At 39.3% G+C, this 15,670-nt stretch overlaps 1 protein-coding gene across 2 annotated transcripts in view; it reads left to right on the forward strand.

The window, feature by feature from the left end:
• The window catches only part of LOC124804953 (phosphatidylinositol 4-phosphate 3-kinase C2 domain-containing subunit alpha), a 248,117-nt gene that overhangs the window by 135,714 nt on the left and 96,733 nt on the right, over positions 1-15,670 (forward strand). For both annotated transcript variants that reach the window (XM_047265340.1, XM_047265341.1), the window contains exons 20-21: positions 3,583-3,712; positions 13,066-13,221. In XM_047265340.1, coding sequence (XP_047121296.1) covers positions 3,583-3,712; positions 13,066-13,221 — 286 coding nt within the window. The remainder of the gene's footprint in view (positions 1-3,582; positions 3,713-13,065; positions 13,222-15,670) is intronic.

The following is a 15,670-nucleotide window of genomic DNA, read 5'->3' on the forward strand; positions in this document are numbered from 1 at the left end:
TGTCTTTTACTTGGCAGCATGTTGTTCTCAAGGAATCTCATTTTACTGATGCTCACTAACAGAACCTTATGGGTTCTGTGCTTTCTTTCAGAACTGGATTGGGTGTTTGAAGACTTCCGGTGGCGTTTGCACATTGGTCTGTACAGACGTTGTTAGTACACGAGTCCCACTTTGTACCTCATTGGAAGCAGTTGCTGTCTGGGTCCACTTGAACTCTGTGGTCATGATTTCCAATCTGTATCTCCCTCCTCACAGGCCACCTACTCCTGCTGCCCTAACTGCACTCCTTCAGCAACATACCCCACCATTCTTCCTCTTTGGGGATTTTGATGCACATGACCCTTTGATGGGCACTGGCTTTTAGTCTAGTTGGGGGCAGCTCATTGACCAATTTCTTGTGGACCATGATTTGTTCCTTCTTAATGATCATTCCCTACTCATTTTAGATCTGCATGTACCATTGATCTTTCACTCCCTTCCCCTCCCTTTCTTCCTTCCTTACACTGGCTGTCATACAATGACATCTGTGATACCTTTCCTGCCTCCCAAAGACCAGGTTATCCCGCTGTTCTTTCCACCATGCAGTTTGTCTCTCTATACATCCCATGTTTACACCTTCTTTGTCAGGTTGTATTGATGATGATGTATGTGATCTGTCCAATAAGATAATCCACACAGCCAGAATTGCCGTTCCCTGATCGACGGGCCCTTTTCCCATTGGCCAGTCCCATGGTGGAGCACAGCCATTGCCACCACCATTCATGATCTTTGTCATGGCTTGTGACATCGTAAGTGACACCTGTCCTCTGCTGGTCTTATTATCTTTAAACATCTTCACGCCGAAGCCTGTTACTTAATCAAACAGACAAAGTGGGTATGTTTGGAATGCATTGTCTCCTCTCTAGATTTTTCTTTCCCTTCGTTACGGGTGTGGGCTGCACTCGGCACCCTCCTGGGTTGTCAGTGGCAGTCTTCCGCTCTGGCCTTGTCCTTCCAGGTGGCATTTGTACAGATCCATCAGTTCTAGCAGAATACCTTGCGACCCATTTTACGATGGCATCAGCGTCGGCCACCTATCCAGCCTCCTTCCTCTTCCAGAAACAGTGGGCTGAAGCTTCCCACCAATGTTTTACTCCTTGTCAGGTGGAATCCTACAATGAACCTTTTACTGAGTTGGAGCTTCTTCTTGTTGCCACAATTCAGCTCCTGGCACCGATTCTATCCATAACCAATTGCTTCAACACCTCAGTCCTTCACAATTACACTGTATTCTCCAGGTGTTTAGCCGTATTTTGCTGCAAGGCATTTTTTCCTGTCAGTGGAGAGACAGTATTGTGGTTCCTGTCCTGAAGCCCAGCAAGTATCAGTCATCCTTTGATAGTTACCGGCCAATCAGCCTGATCAATGTCCCCCCCAAGTTACTAGAACAAATGGTGGTTTGTTGGTTGGATCCTTGGATCTCTGGACCTTTCATCTCCTTACCAATAAAGCTTTCAGGAGGGACAGTCCCTGATCGATCATCTGCTTCAGTTGGAAACTGTAGTTCGACAGGCCTTCTTTTTGTGGTTTTCTTTGATCTTTTTAAGGCCTACAACATAGCTTGGTGCCATCACATCCTCCTTATGCTCCATGAGTGGTCTCTTCAGGGCCCCCTCCAGATTTTTATTCGCCAGTTTCTATTCCCTTATTTGTTCAGAGTGCGATTTGGCACCATTCTCGGCTCTCCACTGACCCAGGAAAATGGCGTTCCACAGGGTTCCGTACCAAGTGTCCTCCTTATCCTCAGCATTATTAATGGACTTGGGGCCTCTGCCAGACTGTTGGTCACCCCTGTTCTGTGTGTGGATGATTTCTATATTTGGACTAGCTCCCACTCGGTGGCCTCTGCAGAATGACAGCTTCAGGGAGCCATCCAGAGTGCTTTCACGTGGACACTCGCACAGTTTTCAATTCGCTTCGTTTAACTTGAGGATGGTGCATTTCTGTTACAGTACTATGGTCCATCCTGATCCGAAGTTCTACTTCAACACCCAACACCTGATATTCATCACTTGAAGGTTTGTTGTTTCTGTAAACGCAATGTCCTTCACTTCCTTGGCCATACCTCATGGGGCATGAATTGGGCATTAATTCTGTCTCGTCTGAACTCCCGTTGTCAAGTTTATATGGGTCAGCTGCCCCTTCCAAGCTGCTCCTCTTGGACCCTGTTCTCCATCATGGTATCCGTTTAGCCACCAGTGCCTTTCACAAGAGCCCTGTCGATAGTCTTCTGATTGATGCTGGTATCCCTCCCCTTTAGGTTTGGCTGTCCCAGCTCCTGGTTTTCTGTGCCCTGACTATCTGTTCTTTCCCTGCTCATCCCTCCTATTTTACTTTTTTGCGGCTGGAGGTCATTGCCTGCCCACTGCCCACCCTCGTGTGGTTTTTTCAGTTGCGCTCCGCCTCATTTCTCAACCACTAGATTTGAAAAAAAAATATTTTATCAGATGAACACCCACAACCGAGGAACATATTTATAGAATAAAAATCTGCTTCAGTTGCAAACTGCGGCAGACGCATTTTGTAGCCCTTACATTGGAAAGTCAGCTGCAAAAATTGGACTAGTTCTCTGGAAACTCAGCATCAAGTGTGTTTTCTGTCCGCAGCCAAAGGCAAAACCTCTGCGAAAGATAACCTGAGAGTCCTAAAACTGTTAGTCTACGGTACTTTATCCCTGTTCAGGAAAAGTCTATGGTACTTTATCCCTGTTCAGGAAAATTTACACAGGTTGGACAATCCATAATGTACAGGAGAGATCAACAGAACACAGTACCTGATATGGTGGATCCACCCTCACTGAAGGGTGTTAGACACATATTGGAGCTCCATAGGGGTACAGCATCCTGGGCCGGAAAAAAATCCAGTGCACACTCGGTATGTGTGCCGGGGGCCACATACAAAATCACACATGGGATTTAAGAATTAACCTATACAAAGAACAGAAAAAGCTAAAAACATAAATTCTGCTCTGTTGGTACATCACAGGCATCAGCTAGATACTAACTATGCGGAGAAAAATGGTCACTGGTGATTCAAAACAAATAAATGACAACTGCGTAGTCAAGGATGGGACTTAAGTCTGACCTATCTCAAAACCCAACACCATTGAGTCCAAAGGACCCCTTTTGTACTGTGCCATGCCACACCACACCAACTGAAGACATGAGAAGATACAACAAAGACATACTATGACTTTTGCTCAGGTGAAGCTCCTTTCAATCTGCCTCACCAACAGAGCCACATGTAGCCACGTAAGGCCAGGGATACACAGCTCAACACAGTTACATACTGTACATGAATAAGCCATTCAGTCATCAGCCATGCCTGAGGATAGCATCAAATCAGCATGCCAAAATATTTTACTATACGGTCAATGCCACCCAACTGAGTATCAAAGAACAGTTTCAGTAGCATTTTTAGTTATGAAAAAGCCAGGCATTGTTTGTTTTTGTGCATTCTTCAACATCTAATATTCTGCTGGCTGTGTTATAATTGTGTCAAATATTTGTTATTGGATTATCACATTAGACATCGTTTTTACAGGTTGGGGATGACTTGCAGCAAGACATGCTCACCATTCAGATGGTTCGTATCATGAACAAATTGTGGCTAAAGGAAGGATTGGATCTGAAAATGGTGACATTCTCATGTGTTCCTACAGGTCACAAGAGAGGTAATAAATTTTACCTGAATGAAGTAGAATGATTTTCTTTCTCATGGATATCCTCAAAGTGCCAAGTTGTCAACTTTTCGACATTTTCATCATGAAAATCGGATGTAGGAGTTGCATACCTTAGATGTTCGATGATCAGTAACAAGTAACTTCCAGTTCAGACTCTTATCAATATAAAAGTTTATATTTTAGAACTTACTACTTCATTTATTGATTTACTCATGTGCACTATTTTTAATTGTATGATGAGGGCTTGTGTTGTAAGAGTTGCATTTCTGGTGTTTTATCAAAGTTCAGCAACAGTGCATTTCCAGGTTACCAGTTAAAAAATTTTTTAAGAAAATTTTATTTACATTTTTTGGGTGTTGAAATTGTTCTGTTAGGGTTAATTAAAATTCTTGCGTTGTCAGCAGAGGAAACTATTTCTTCTTCTTGGATATGTGATAGCAAATCATTTACATATTTGAACTCCCGGATATTCCGCTGGATGGTCTCATACAGGTGGCGTGATATTTTGGCAAGCTGCCTTGTTGGCTAACACATTTTGGAATTACATTGTCAAAGAATTTGTAGAGATCTAACAATACAATGAACTTAAAAATAAAGACAGAAGTTTCCTACTTGTGATGTTTAGAGCCCATCCTTAAGCACACTCAGAACACAACAGCAGCCTGTGGGTGACCAAAAAGCTGAGACAATACCACATAGAAATGCCTCCTCCCCATCAGCAGTGTCCTGACTTTAGTAATGGCTGCACAGACACTGAAGATAGCAGCTGGTTTTCTGGCAGTGAACTTCTCCCACAACCACATCACCAGAACTATGCCTGGGCACCACTGGTCTGTGACTAACAGATGGAGGGATTGGATATAATGACAGCATCCAACAGGGGATAAGTCATTATCAGTGCCACCCGAGGATAGCAACAAGTAAGCTTCCAAAATATCACATCATTTGGATGATGCTACCCTGCTGAATACCTAGAAGAGTCCAAAATTATCATATGCTGGGAATATCTAAAAATAAAACAGATGATTTGTACATGGTGAATTGCCTAAAACTTTCATCACAGATATTGTGGAAATGGAAAGTGCTATTGATGTGAGGTTTTCACAGATGGGATTGGTAGTCGGGGGCTTGTACTTTTAGCCAATAAACGGAGTGTAATAGTAATTAGAAAACGTATTTTTTTATGCAAACATAAACTTTTTAAAATGGAATAATGCCTATTGACATTAACAAACTAAAAGCAGGGTAAATTAGAATGTCATTGATGCTTCTTACAGTATTCTAGTGTGAGTAATGTATGAGATATCATATTTTGAAAAGCTTACACACTGTCACTTGTACAATACCTGTGATAGCACACACTAAAGAACAGCACAAGTGCATACATTAATTATGTGGATTCTTATCAATAACAAGACAATTTTCCATCACATGTTGTTTCAAAATGACCACTGGCAGTGGTAATACGTGCTTTGTCTTGTATGGAATGACTGCTGCATATGTGCTAGCATCTCAGCAGAGATGTCCAAGTAGGTTGCAGTAATACATCATTGCATACCATTGGGTGTAGGTGGTATAACCCTATAGAGAGCATCTTTTAGAAAAAATCTACAGGCATCAAACCAGGAGAACAGGTTGGCTGAGGTACAAGTGCTCTGCGCCCAGTCCAACAATTTGGAAACAATGCAAGAAGGCATGCTGTAATACTAAGTGCTCTGTGGGCTGGACAGCCATCATATTTGTACCACGGCTTCCTCTAGTGTGCAGAGGAATGTCTTCTAGCATCCATGGACGATGGTCTATTAGAAGGCAATGATACTTGTGGGTGTTCAGTGTTGTGTTTCTGAAACACAGGCCTATGAGCTGATGATTCACTATCCCACACATGTTGACATTCCACCCGAGGAAGCCATTGGGGATTGTCAGCAGACTAATAGTGCATGTTTTGATTGTTTATCTGGTCCTGATTGATAAATTTAGCCTCGTCACCAAACAAGAAACACGATACTTCTGGAGTATCATGCCTTCATGCCCATATACAGAAATTAACTTGATTTCATAATTGTTTACATGCAGCTCTTGATGGAGAGAGATGCGACAGGGATGGAACCTGTGTTGATGGAGAATGTGTAGAACACTTGCCTGATTCATGCCACTTCCTCGTGCAATTGCACGGGAGCTAATGTGCAGATGAGCTGTAAAAGCAGCAAGAGCACTAATTTCATCCTCCTTTCTCATAACTTGTTTCGTACTGTCATGTTGTCTAGATGTTAACTACTGCTTTCACATAAATGGTTGAAGAGGTATTAAATAATTGCCAAGATGGTTGATGTCTTCTGGGATATCTTTCTGCGAACACCGTACAAAAATGAACTGAGTTCTTCCTACACTCTCCATGTACTATGAACATGTTGGCTTTTTCTGCGGTGGTAAATCCCATTGTACACTCATGACATACTGCTTGGACTGTCACACTGACTGACTAGCAAGTCACAGTGCACTCAGGGAATACACAAGCACTTTGTAAGCAAACATAACAACATCACACCTAGCAGCTATGTATGTTGAATGCCACAAAGAAGTGCTGGTGTGGAAACTTTTCAAAATACAATATCTCATTGACGACTCACACTAGAATCCTGCAAAAAACATCACTGACATTCTGATTTACCCTACTTTTAGTTTGTTAGTGTCAAGAGGCTTTGTTCCATTTTAAAAAAAAAGTGTTTTCACAAGAAATAACTTCTAAGTTTACTGGCTAACAGTAAGAGCCCCTGACTACCAATCCGTTTTGTGAAAACCGTACATCAATAGGACTTCTCTTTTCCGCATTATTTGCAGTGCAAGTTTTAGGTGATTCACTCTCTATATAACAGAAAAATAACAGACCAATATCCATCCCTGTGGTATACCTATAATGATTTTCCCCCATTCTGAAGATCCTGTTTCATTGTGTACATTCTCTGGGTGTCTTAATGTGACACTCTGCATCCTTTTAGTTAGATGGGGTGTAAACCAATTACCATCAAGATCTCTGATATGGTGCCATAATATTTGAAGTTATCTTGGATATTACTATGAACTGCACAGTTAGATGCTTTTGACAAGTCACAGGAAATACCTGTTGGCAGTCCTTCACCATTTAAATTTGTGCAATCTGATTCATGAATTGAAAAATTGCATTTTCTTTGGAGATATCCTTTCATGTGCTATGCTTTTTGTGTATATATTCTTTTCCAGTACCATTGAAGAGAAAATAAGCAGTGATACTTCTTGGTAATTATTAAAATCTGTCTTAATGCTTTTCTTGTAAAGGGGTCTGATAATAATATACTTCTGTCTGTCTTAAATTATACCCAGGATAGAGTGTATTGCATATGTGACTGAGTATATTGCACATATGTGAAGAATAAGATTTTATTAATTTACTTGAGATATTAACAACTTCATGAGATATTTTGCTTTTGAGGGAGTTAATTACATTTATAATTTCATTGGCAGTATGAAGAGTAATCATGATTTTGCCTTCATGTACTAGACATAGGTATTGCTTCTTGCATGTATTCTATTGCTTTGTGTGTTGAACTATCCATGTTTATCTACTGATCTACTTCCAGGAAGTGATTACTAATTATTTTGGCTGACTGACTGGCTGCATTCTTTTATAACAAAGTTGTCATGTTCCTTAACTGATTTCCCAATTTATTTTTTAATTATTGCCCATGAATAAATAATTTTACTGTCCAAATTATTAATTTCGGACATTATAGGAAGTTTTATTTTTATTTTTTAAACACTTTACTTAAGACAGCAGTCTTTTTTTTGATTTTTCAATCAGTCCCTTTTCTCTGTTTGTCTTGACCATTTTATGTACGCCAAATACCTGATTGTCTGTGTTTAGATTACCTGACTTGTGGCATACCTGCATATAGTTCACTGATTTTTGAAGCAAGTACGAAATTAATCCTGGAGTATTATTGTAATTAATGAATAATTCATTTAGAAAACACAGTTCTACTTGTGAAGACATAAATGATGAAAACATGCACAACTCATTGAGTAACTATGCTTTCGAAACAGGATTTGAGCAGTTAAGTGACACAAATACAGTGAACAACGTGTGTTTGATAGAGGAAGAAAGTGAAGATGAGGTGATGTAGAAACTCATTATTGTGGGCATCAAGGTACTGATATGCTTAGAGTATGCACGACAAAATTTGTTTGACTATTCTGATGTTTTTGCTCTCTGGAAAATGAGGGACCATGAATGGAAAAGGTGAATGAAAAAAACAAAAAAAGGAAAAATCAGCTGTTCTTGAAAGTGAATAGAAAACAAATAATTGTGAAATACTCTGTTTTCAGTTCCCAGTGAGCAGTGCATATGTAATGCAATGAACTTTCTAAGCTGACATGTAGCATGTTTTGTAAGCGCAGTAATCACCACATTCCTGTGAAACGTGTATTTTGGATGGATTTTTCACATTTTTCAGTAATTTGCGCATTATCTAGTCTGTATTAACCTGGATAATCGGAATTTTTCTGTGCTTTTCATAATACTTACGACTTTACTATACTTCTGACCTGGTATTCTGATCTTAAGTTTTCCTGTTGGTCTACACCCCTCCCATTACTGCTACTTAGCGAAACACCTTCCTACACAACTCAGATTCTGACTTAGATCTCAAATTAGTACTATTCATGGTCTGTTGCATTCTTTTTTTTCTCACACAACTGAAATGGGTTCCTCCCTTCAACACACAACAGTCTATATTTGTTCTTAATAGAATTATTCAAACTATTCAATTTTCATGAATTGTATTTGCAGTTGCAAATATGGACGACCATCAGTTTTATAATGGAATGCCGACGATGAAAATTTGTGCCTGATTTTCTGCTTATCATGTGTGGCCGCCTTACCATTTGGCTATCAGAGCATGACTCACAGCCAGACCACAAACTTCCACATGCCATCTACCACACATCTACATATGGAAGTTTGAGTCTGGCTGTGACTCATGCCCAAATAGCCAAATAGTAAGGCAACCACTTGCGATAAGTGGGAAATCCGGGTTCAAGTCCCGATCCGGCACATATTTTCGTTGTTGTCATTCCATTATATAGCTGATGGTAGTAGTTCATATTCACAATTGCAAACACATTTTGTGTATTCTGTAATTGTTGTAGTCACCTAGGTGCATGTATGCATGCAAAGGAACTTTTCATCATCATTCAGGATAATGCAGGCAATGCATTGTATAACACTCATGTTTATAAATTAGGCACACCAAAATCAAACCTGTGTTAATTCTTTATATAAACAGTAAGTACTCCAAAATTTAGCCTTTAAACTGAAGTAGAAATGCAAACAAATAAATCTAGACCAAGTTTATCATATATTTATCTTAAACAAATTTAAACATGAGCGTGTGCAGTTTTCCTTGTCTTCTTCATAACTCTTCACTGTCAAATTTTTATCATCACTACATACTTTTAGTTCCTCTGTTTCTCACATATCATATCTCCTAATCATCAGTGTGTGATGTCATGGCTGCCAACTATTAAAGATTGTATGTATTTTAATGGATATATCATCTCAGTATATATATATATGGATATATCATCTCAGTCCTATCCCATGAGCCATGGACCTTGCCGTTGGTGGGGAGGCTTGCGTGCCTCAGCGATACAGATAGCCGTACCATAGGTGCAACCACAACGGAGGGGTATCTGTTGAGAGGCCAGACAAACGTGTGGTTCCTGAAGAGGGGCAGCAGCCTTTTCAGTAGTTGCAAGGGCAACAGTCTGGATGATTGACTGATCTGGCCTTGTAACATTAACCAAAACGGCCTTGCTGTGCTGGTACTGCGAACGGCTGAAAGCAAGGGGAAACTACAGCCGTAATTTTTCCCGAGGGCATGCAGCTTTACTGTATGATTACATGATGATGGCGTCCTCTTGGGTAAAATATTCCGGAGGTAAAATAGTCCCCCATTCGGATCTCCGGGCGGGGACTACTCAAAAGGATGTCGTTATCAGGAGAAAGAAAACTGGCGTTCTACGGATCGGAGCGTGGAATGTCAGATCCCTTAATCGGGCAGGTAGGTTAGAAAATTTAAAAAGGGAAATGGATAGGTTGAAGTTAGATATAGTGGGAATTAGTGAAGTTCGGTGGCAGGAGGAACAAGACTTCTGGTCAGGTGACTACAGGGTTATAAACACAAAATCAAATAGGGGTAATGCAGGAGTAGGTTTAATAATGAATAGGAAAATAGGAATGCGGGTAAGCTACTACAAACAGCATAGTGAACGCATTATTGTGGCCAAGATAGATACGAAGCCCACGCCTACTACAGTAGTACAAGTTTATATGCCAACTAGCTCTGCAGATGACGAAGAAATTGAAGAAATGTATGATGAAATAAAAGAAATTATTCAGATTGTGAAGGGAGACGAAAATTTAATAGTCATGGGTGACTGGAATTCGAGTATAGGAAAAGGGAGAGAAGGAAACATAGTAGGTGAATATGGATTGGGGGACAGAAATGAAAGAGGAAGCCGCCTGGTCGAATTTTGCACAGAGCACAACATAATCATAACTAACACTTGGTTTAAGAATCATGAAAGAAGGTTGTATACATGGAAGAACCCTGGAGATACTAAAAGGTATCAGATAGATTATATAATGGTAAGACAGAGATTTAGGAACCAGGTTTTAAATTGTAAGACATTTCCAGGGGCAGATGTGGACTCTGACCACAATCTATTGGTTATGACCTGTAGATTGAAACTGAAGAAACTGCAAAAAGGTGGGAATTTAAGGAGATGGGACCTGGATAAACTAAAAGAACCAGAGGTTGTACAGAGATTCAGGGAGAGCATAAGGGAGCAATTGACAGGAATGGGGGAAATAAATACAGTAGAAGAAGAATGGGTAGCTTTGAGGGATGAAGTAGTGAAGGCAGCAGAGGATCAAGTAGGTAAAAAGACGAGGGCTAGTAGAAATCCTTGGGTAACAGAAGAAATATTGAATTTAATTGATGAAAGGAGAAAATATAAAAATGCAGTAAGTGAAACAGGCAAAAAGGAATACAAACGTCTCAAAAATGAGATCGTCAGGAAGTGCAAATTGGCTAAGCAGGGATGGCTAGAGGACAAATGTAAGGATGTAGAGGCCTATCTCACTAGGGGTAAGATAGATACCGCCTACAGGAAAATTAAAGAGACCTTTGGAGATAAGAGAACGACTTGTATGAATATCAAGAGCTCAGATGGAAACCCAGTTCTAAGCAAAGAAGGGAAAGCAGAAAGGTGGAAGGAGTATATAGAGGGTCTATACAAGGGCGATGTACTTGAGGACAATATTATGGAAATGGAAGAGGATGTAGATGAAGATGAAATGGGAGATATGATACTGCGTGAAGAGTTTGACAGAGCACTGAAAGACCTGAGTCGAAACAAGGCCCCCGGAGTAGACAATATTCCATTGGAACTACTGACGGCCGTGGGAGAGCCAGTCCTGACAAAACTCTACCATCTGGTGAGCAAGATGTATGAAACAGGCGAAATACCCTCAGACTTCAAGAAGAATATAATAATTCCAATCCCAAAGAAAGCAGGTGTTGACAGATGTGAAAATTACCGAACTATCAGCTTAATAAGTCACAGCTGCAAAATACTAACACGAATTCTTTACAGACGAATGGAAAAACTAGTAGAAGCCAACCTCGGGGAAGATCAGTTTGGATTCCGTAGAAACACTGGAACACGTGAGGCAATACTGACCTTACGACTTATCTTAGAAGAAAGATTAAGGAAAGGCAAACCTACGTTTCTAGCATTTGTAGACTTAGAGAAAGCTTTTGACAATGTTGACTGGAATACTCTCTTTCAAATTCTAAAGGTGGCAGGGGTAAAATACAGGGAGCGAAAAGCTATTTACAATTTGTACAGAAACCAGATGGCAGTTATAAGAGTCGACGGACATGAAAGGGAAGCAGTGGTTGGGAAGGGAGTAAGACAGGGTTGTAGCCTCTCCCCGATGTTGTTCAATCTGTATATTGAGCAAGCAGTAAAGGAAACAAAAGAAAAATTCGGAGTAGGTATTAAAATTCATGGAGAAGAAGTAAAAACTTTGAGGTTCGCCGATGACATTGTAATTCTGTCAGAGACAGCAAAGGACTTGGAAGAGCAGTTGAATGGAATGGACAGTGTCTTGAAAGGAGGATATAAGATGAACATCAACAAAAGCAAAACAAGGATAATGGAATGTAGTCTAATTAAGTCGGGTGATGCTGAGGGAATTAGATTAGGAAATGCGGCACTTAAAGTAGTAAAGGAGTTTTGCTATTTGGGGAACAAAATAACTGATGATGGTCGAAGTAGAGAGGATATAAAATGTAGGCTGGCAATGGCAAGGAAAGCGTTTCTGAAGAAGAGAAATTTGTTAACATCCAGTATTGATTTAAGTGTCAGGAAGTCATTTCTGAAAGTATTCGTATGGAGTGTAGCCATGTATGGAAGTGAAACATGGACGATAAATAGTTTGGACAAGAAGAGAATAGAAGCTTTCGAAATGTGGTGCTACAGAAGAATGCTGAAGATTAGATGGGTAGATCACATAACTAATGAGGAAGTATTGAATAGGATTGGGGAGAAGAGAAGTTTGTGGCACAACTTGATCAGAAGAAGGGATCGGTTGGTAGGACATGTTCTGAGGCATCAAGGGATCACCAATTTAGTATTGGAGGGCAGCGTGGAGGGTAAAAACCGTAGAGGGAGACCAAGAGATGAATACACTAAGCAGATTCAGAAGGATGTAGGTTGCAGTAGGTACTGGGAGATGAAAAAGCTTGCACAGGATAGAGTAGCATGGAGAGCTGCATCAAACCAGTCTCAGGACTGAAGACCACAACAACAGCAACAATCATCTCAGTTGTGGAATGAAAGGAAGTTACTAAAATTGTGGAAATATACCTCCCAATTTGATGTTTTAAAAATTGTGGAAGATGATATTTTCATTTTCGTAATATGTTCACTGAATTGCTTATAAGCTGTAATATTTCCTTCCTGAGTTCGTAGTAAACCTGTCTATGAATGATTTTGTCACCACAGCCTGCTAAGATAGGTTATGCTGAGTGATGATGAATATCCTTCACTCCGTGTGTATCAGCTTAAAGTATAGGAATGAAACTTCTTTTTACCCAAGAATGTCACAAGGTTGAAAGAATTTGTAAGTTTAAGATTTGATTTATCATCCCTTTTGCTGTTAAATACTGTGAAACACTAGTATTCATTACTGCATCCAATATTCACTTACTTGAAATGCATAACAAAAATTTTTACAGGTATGATAGAAATGGTCACAAATGCAGAAACTTTAAGAAAGATACAAGTTGAACTTGGACTTACTGGATCATTCAAAGATCGTCCTATTGCTGAGTGGTTAGCCAAACATAATCCGTCAGCTTTTGAATATGAAAGAGCCGTTGCAAACTTTACAGGTATGTACCATTCTTTTGTTTTATGTCAGTCGTCAGTTATTCTCATCTCCTGTCTCCTTTGTGCATAAATTAGTCAAAATTTTTGGTACATTACTTTGACTAATTTTGTCAGAATTTTTAACTTTTAATAGTCTGTTGAAATACTCTCCATATGTGGAACAACACTCTTTAGTTTAGTTAATTGTGGGCATTTCCAAAAGCTTCTTAGTATCTGTTAGCAGCCCAATGCTGTGTTGCAAACAGATATTGCATTGACCTTTATGGGAATTGCCTGAATTTTTGGGCTTATGTTTTTTGGTTGCATAAAAAGGGTATACCATAACATCATTTGTGTTGTAAATCTGTTTCTTCAGTAACACAGGTTTTATTGTATAGTAATTAATGCAAACAAAATACATAATGTAATAGATCGTGACACATCCTGAAATGACAAATTGTCTGTCGGCTCCTGTCTCAGTTTCTTTGACCAACTTTTGTTTTGATGATTTTTCTGATGTTTTGCCAGCTACTTGTGCTGTCAAAACTTCAGAAAATTCATCAAATGAACATGAGCCGAAGGGCCCAAGACAGAAGCCAACAGCAGTTTGTCAACAAGTGGTCACAAAAGCCTTAATGATATTGTTCTTCCTGAACTCTGTCTCTAATGACCCCATTGTCAGTGATACATTAAACCCTAATATTCCTTCCTTCTTCCTGAGCAGAATAGGAACAAAGCCATCATAACACTGTGGAAATTTACTGAATAAGTCAAACATTTCTGCTGAAGAACACTAAGTTTGTCTGACTGGAAGCATTAAAATATGAACCACTCCCTCGGTAAACACACATGCCATCAGTTCCCACACATATGGCATGGCATGACATGCGGCTGGGTGGAGAGCCCATAAAGCATCGCATTAGGAAAATAGTAAGCCAGACATCAGTGGTGGGGTGTAATGAGATCCAAATCAGTGTCCAGAAAGCAGCCATCTATCACAAGATGATCATAAAAGTAAGTCCACTGGATGGTATGTGGTACTACAGATTGGTGAGCTAAAACAAACAAGCAAGCAAAGACAGTTTGCGGTTATCCACAAATGCGTCATTGTTGTTTACACATGTGACCTGGCACAGGCAGATGTATTACTCTGCACTGCACCTAGCAACCCCGCCAGATTTGTTTATAATTATATCGTTTGATCCACAATATGCCCAGCAGCATTACAAAGTGTTTTGACTTATTAATGAACTTTCTATAGGCATTTTGTAAGATAGTGTGAATCTTTTAAAATCCTAAATAAATCATTAATATACCTTATGGTCAATACTTCCATAAATTACAAGGATATCTGGATGTTGAGAGTGTACCTGTGTACAAATTCTGTTCTTAAATACTCGGAGGGTATACTCTTGTAAGAACAAACATTTATAGAAAATATAAGAAAAAAGCAGTGCTTTCTTTGATTTCCCTTTCTGTTACTCTGTTGTACCTTGAGTTTAAATTTTGTGCTGGGTTCTACAAAATGGATTAAAACTTCCACTGGTAATCTTCATAAACTTAAAAAACAGGCCAGATTGTTCTTTCTTCATACTGATCACTTTATATCTTTTGTACCGTAAGTAATAACTTCCTAATATATTGTTTAGCTAAACTTCGCGCATGAATACTATTTATTCTGGCTGTTTTTATTTCTTAATGGCGAATATAACCATGATGAAATGTGAAGCACTCCCTAGTCTATTCAAATACATCATTAGAACTTGTTAAAGCTCTTCAGGGTTACTCATAATAGAGCCTTAAGGTAATGCAGTGAACTTCAGTAGTCAGTCAAATGACATAGAAGTGGGGTTCTTCGTGGTGTACAATTTGTGGACAGTGCCAAGTGCATATAACAGTATCCCTAAATTCTTCAACGATTTTTGAGGTTTGACTTGTTCTTAGGCTTTTTTTGGCAATACCAAATAATGCTTCATACAGAATGTATCCACAGTATTTTCTCCTACTACCCACTACCCTACTTTCTCTCCATCCCAATCTCACTTCAGGAACTTTGGCTAACTATTTGTGTGTGTCAAACATATTTAATTAAATTCTGAAAACAAAGATTAGAGACAAATTAATTACCAAATTTTCCTTGGATGATGGGCATTTTAAACTGCAATATAAAACAAAAATAAGGAATCTTTCACTTAATGAAGCTCTTCCCATTCACACACTGTCAGTTATGCCTTGCTTCCATCACAGCATTAAGTGAATTTTGTTTAATGACAGACAGTACTTATTTAATAGAGGCATATTTGTTCTTGCACAATCTGTTTAGGAGTTGTGCTAATCAATAGTAATTGAAACTAACATTGTTCGAACATGTAGCGTGTAGAAAGAATTAGACTGTAATAAACCATGTTTTAAAATTGTTTAAATGCCTCTATTGGATGTTGCAGTAGTTCATATAGTTTAATTCAAAAACAA

This window comes from Schistocerca piceifrons, chromosome 7 (assembly GCF_021461385.2).
Source record: "Schistocerca piceifrons isolate TAMUIC-IGC-003096 chromosome 7, iqSchPice1.1, whole genome shotgun sequence".
NCBI lineage: Eukaryota > Metazoa > Arthropoda > Insecta > Orthoptera > Acrididae > Schistocerca > Schistocerca piceifrons.